At 40.2% G+C, this 5,718-nt stretch overlaps 1 protein-coding gene across 1 annotated transcript; it reads right to left on the minus strand.

The window, feature by feature from the left end:
- Positions 1–1,672: 1,672 nt before the first annotated feature.
- LOC144805839 (uncharacterized) lies at positions 1,673–3,910 on the minus strand. The gene has a single exon (XM_078672318.1). It carries the CDS (start codon positions 3,298–3,300, stop codon positions 1,882–1,884), a length of 1,419 nt encoding a protein of 472 aa, XP_078528444.1. The 5' UTR covers positions 3,301–3,910; the 3' UTR covers positions 1,673–1,881.
- Positions 3,911–5,718: the final 1,808 nt, after the last annotated feature.

Consider the following 5,718-nt stretch of genomic DNA (forward strand, 5'->3'; position numbering starts at 1 on the left):
CAGGGTTCTTCATTGCATCCCATGCTCTTCAATGTCTACACTGCTCCACTGCCCTCCATCATACGGCTCTACAGCCTCATCATCGTCTTATTTGCAGATGACATGCAACTCATATTCTCCCTCTCAGAAGAAACATCAATCACACAATTGCCCTTCCTCATGTGTGTTTCCAACATAGCATAAAGGATGAAAAGAAGCTACCTCAAGCTAAATGCTGACAAATATGAAGTGGTTCTGTCTGGCAAGTACACCTCTCCCTGGACTCTGGCCAGGTAAACCAGCACCAGAGGACCCACATCTATCCCAACCACGATGCCAGGTAATCAGTATTGTAATTGATAGCCAAATCTCCACGGCCAGCCATGACAACATAGTAGCAGCTACATGCTTCCACACTGTCAAGATGCTCGGAAGAATATTCCAATGGATCTCACTAGACAGCAGCAGGAGTGTCAGACAAGCATTCTTCACCAGTAGACTAGACTACGGAACCACCCCCAATGCAGGCACAACCACCAAGCTCACCAACAAATGTCAAGCAGGTCAAAGCACAGCGGCAGACTCATACTCAATCTCATCCACAGAAACAGATAACCTTCACTGACTCCCTATCTAGAAGCGCACCACCTTCAATCTCCTCACATTCACTTACAAAGGCACTCCACATCTTAGTCCTTGCGTAGCTCAACGACCACCTTCACGTCCATACCCATAATAGGCAACTCAGATGGACTGGACGACTCCGCAACCAAATCCCGCATCACCTCACTCACAGATGTCTTCTCCCACATCGTCCCCAAGACCAGAAGGAACTCCCCCTTCCCATCAGAGCCTGTTTTTGTTCAATTGGGGACCAGGATGCCCTCCTGGGTGATCAGCGCGTCTTGCAAATCCAGTTGGCATAACAACCATAACTGAACGCATCCAGCCTGCGAGTTGCAGCTCATATTTCCACACTTTCACTTCTCCTGATTTTGGACACTGTTCTCTAGATCCTGCCACAGAACCACAAATGTTCTGCAAAATGACCTAACACCCGAACCAGCCATGAATTTCCACCAGTATGTGGTTGTTAAATTAGTTTTAGTGGTTTGGGCTCATGGGTTTATTAACTAATCCCTTAAACTAGCTTTTAAATTACCCGTTTTAGTCCAAGGATTGTTCACATTGTTGCTTTTACAGGCAACATGATCAGGTGTACTTGGGTGTTTTTCTTTCTAACTATACCCAAATAAATAAAAACAAACAATGGTTATTTTCTTTTAGTTCACATTGGGCTCGTCTCCAGGTATGTTTTGCTGGTATTTTGAATTTTTTTCCTGGGTTTAAAGAAATGTACAATCACTGAGAACAGACACTTTGATAATGTTACAAATATCTGTTTTTTCCTTCTTTCCTACTAATCCAGTATTTTATCACCTACTTTTTATAATCTGGTATTCGAAGATTCCATTTAATTGTAATTTTATTATTTTGAGTAATTCCTTCATCTCAAAAGAACTGCACTTTTTTATTCCTGAGTATGTCCATGTACTTAAATGTTTGCGGATTTGCTGCACCTCTAGGATTATTTCTATGCACGTTTCATTCACGTGAGTTTTTGCTTATGGTATTCAAAGGATCAAAGGGGTGATAATCAGAAAAAGGTCTTCACTTGTTCAATGTACTTGAATGTTTTTCCCTTGGGTGTGTTTGCTGAAGGCTTATGTAGTAGTGATGACTAACTAAAGCTCTTCACACATTCACTGCATAGGAATAGTTTTTCCTGTGTGCATACACTGGTGCTTTGTAGGTATGAAAATCATCAAAAGCTCTTCAAGCATTGGCTGCACTTGAGTGGGTTTTCCTCTGTGTGTATTCACTGATGTCTTTGTAGGTTTGCTAATCGCCAAAAGGTCCTCTCATATTGACTGCACTTGGCTTTTCCTCTGTATGTGTTTGCTGATGATTCATTAATGTAGAGGATTTACTATAACTACTTTCACATTCACTGCGCTGATATAGTCTTTCCCCAGTGTGAGTTCTCTCATGCTGTTTTAGGTGTGACGATTGACTAAAGCTCTTCTCACATTCACTGCATTTGAATGGCTTTTCCCCGGTGTGTGTTCGCTGATGATATCTTAATGTTGATGAGTCACTGAAACAACTTCCACATTCACTGCACTGATATGGTCTTTCCCCAGTGTGAGTTCTCTGATGCTGTTTTAGGTGTGCCGATTGACTAAAACCTTTCTCACATTCATTGCACTTGTATGGCTTTACCCCTGTGTGCGTTCTCTGATGAATCCTGAGATTTGAGGAGTCCCTAAAACTACTTCCACATACATTGCAATGGTATGGTTTTTCCCCTGTGTGTGTTCGCTGATGGCTTTGTAGGTGTGATAACTGACTAAAGCACTTCGCACATTCACTGCACTTGAATGGCTTCTCCCCTGTGTGTGTTCTCTGATGAATCTTTAGCTTTGACGAGTCCCTAAACCGACTTCCACATTCATTGCAATGGTATGGTTTTTCCTCTGTGTGTGTTCGCATATGATTTATTAATGTTGTAGATTCTCTAAAACTACAACCACAATCAGTGCATTTAAATGGTTTTTCCTCTGTGTGTGTTCGCTGATGAATCCTGAGTTTTGCTGATTCAGGAAAACTACTACCACATTCATTGCAATGGTATGGTTTTTCCCCCGTGTGTATTCGTTGATGGCTTTGCAGGTGTGATAACTGACTAAAGCTCTTCAAACACTCAATGCATATGAAAGGTTTTTCTCCTGTGTGTGTTCGCTGATGTTTCCTTAATGTTGACGATTGACTAAAACTACTTCCACATTCATTGCAGTGATATGGCTTTTCCCCGGTGTGTATTCTCTGATGCTGTTTTAGGGTTGATAACTTACTAAAACTCTTCTCACATTCATTGCACTTGAATGGTTTTTCTCCCGTGTGCATTCTCTGATGAATTCTTAGGTTTGAGGAGTCACTAAAACTACTTCCACATTCATTGCAATGGTAAGATTTTTCCCTTGCGTGTTTTTGTAAATGTCTTTGTAGGCCTGATAATTGAATGAAGCTCTTCACACATTCACTACAGTTGAATGATTTTTTATCTGTGTGCGTTTGCTGACGGCACTTTAGTAGTGATGACAAACTAAAGCTTTCGCTGCATGTGTATGATTTTTCTTTCTTTGCGTCAGGTATATATTTTTCTTCATCCCATGACTGCATTTCCGGATGGGCCAACATGGTTGATAAAGCACTTGTGTTAGTCTCACATTCCCTGCAAGTGTGTGATATTTCAGACATTTTCTTTCTGATTTAACAATAAAGTACTATTATCACTAAATACCCTTCTTAGTGGACAATTGTGTCTTTAGATTCAATAATGGTGTTGCATGCTTATGGATAAAGATGAATCCTCCAACTGGTCACAGGAAATTGGGGAAAAGTTTGTATTGTAGATAGCAGAACATGTCTTTCCTTCACCCTTCAGTTGTCTGGATCCACTCCATTGTGCTTTTCTCTGGTTGATGTCTTTTAGCTAGAAAGTGTTTACAGTACACCTACAGCACTGAATGGTGGGCTGTTATAATTGTGGACAGCAACACATTGCTGTAACCACATTCTACAGATCCCATGATAAAATGCTGTTATTGGATTTGTTTATACAGGAGGCAGTTTGCCTTAATTCTCTAAAGTTCTTTTCTTCGTCTTGTTGCGTGGAGATGCACAGCTCAGACTCTTACATCCACTGAATTGCCTTTGATTGCTTCTTCCAGGATCTGTCAGTTTATGCTCGGGGTCCTCTGTCTCGGACGTGAAGGCTTTCTTTAATATTGGAGCTTATTTACTCTGGCTGTTTTTTCAGATTTACAGCATTCTCTTCTTTATTCATAAACATTTTGTGCATTCAAGGTTTTTTGTCTGTTGAATGTAAAAAAATTAAAATTACTACATGGAAAGATAATGGAATTTGCGTGCACAATATTTAACTGGCCATAAAAACATCTCTGCTATACCATCTTTTAAACTTATCAAGGTTATTTCACTATAAACAGATATTTCAATAAAAGTTCAGTTGAACGTGTCACAACTTATTTATTTCAGAAAATGTGTTGATTTACCAGTGTTCGTAGAGTAAATTAGTAAAGAAAGAACACTTGCGTAGCACTTGCATAATAGTTACAACTTTCTGTAGCTGCATATAGTCAAGATTTGTTTTAAACGAGAACAGCGCTTGGAGTAAGAGATGGACAGAAGACCCAAGACAGTAGGCTGCACCTCACAGTGTTGTGGCATTCATTGAATATTTTTATACATGGATCTGGCTGGCTTCATTACCTGCTCCTACAATATGCTGTATGGCATTGGTTCATTGATACTTTTTATTTTATGGTGTAACGTACCTGGTCTGGAAACTTATAATGCGGATTACTGAAGGTGAAAATGGTATTGATGAAATGATTTTGGCGAGCGGGTAATCTATTTGAGGTTTAGCAATTGCTGAGGCCCAATGGTTGTGGAAGTCCAATGTGCTGATTAGTTGAGAAAAACAAAACAAATGTATCCTTTGTGCTTAGCTAAGAATGGCAGATAAATTGAGCAGCATGAATAAATAGAGTTGTCCAAGGTAAATGGTGTTGTCAGAAGAGCAGATAAACTGACGGTGCCACATTGGAGGGTGAAGTTGATGGATTTGTTACATGAGGGACATGGTGCACTAACGGCGCATGAATTTCACCAAGCAGAATACAGGGCCAAAGAAGTTTGCACTTTAGCTTTGCATCTAACTTTATGGCATTCTTACAATGTTTCTGGGTAAGTTATTTTGTGGCACGTAGCACTAGTTTCCCTGTTGCCTGTGAAAACTGATCAAACTACAAGGGATACGGCAGATTATAAGTCACATGATGTGTGGCCAAAGGCAGCAACTTTCAGACGCTGAACGCATTGAGCAACACCAGCCTGAAAGGTCAGACTTATTGCTTTCTTTAAAATTACTGATCTTTATACTCTAAAATCCAATAATTCATTCCAGTTCTATATCTGCCTGATTCAGAAATATTTGATTGGTTTTGATAAGAAAGGCCCATGTTCTCCATAAGAAGGGGCTTAATTCCAAAGGATGTATTGATTATGCAATTATGAGGGTATGCATGGACGGTAACTAAGATGGTGGGTTGAAGAGATTACTCCTGACTGAGCCAGCCGCGTTTAATGTCTTTGACAGAACTGGAGTACAACTGGCAGGACTGTCTAAGCATTAGTAGCCATCTACTGACTCAAAAGCATAATTTGCTTAAATGTGAATTGGCAGTGTCCATTTCTGTAGAGGCAGCATAGTGGGGAAAGGATCATGGTGGGGCACTGATCCAGCAAAGCTTCAGTAAAAAGTTGGAACAGAGATATATTTAGATACCTCTTTGATGGCCCACTGTGCGGATACAAAGGTCACATACAGAACAGAGCAGTGACTAGGGATGCGGCCAGGTAATTGGAAAATAACTGCTGAGATGCAAAGGAAAACAACAGCTTTATGCCATAATCAGACAGTGGGGGCGGTTGTTAGAAAAACAGTGAAAACACCACACAAAAAGATCCTACACCAGCTTATACAAATAAAGCTAAATGTAATAAAGCATGACAAAAATCGAATTAGTAGAACTGGAGATATTGAACGTTAAAATTTTTAGAGTAAATGGCGCCAAAAGAGTAAAGTATTTG

Source organism: Lissotriton helveticus, assembly GCF_964261635.1.
Source record: "Lissotriton helveticus chromosome 1_1 unlocalized genomic scaffold, aLisHel1.1 SUPER_1_unloc_29, whole genome shotgun sequence".
NCBI classification, from domain to species: Eukaryota; Metazoa; Chordata; class Amphibia; order Caudata; family Salamandridae; genus Lissotriton; species Lissotriton helveticus.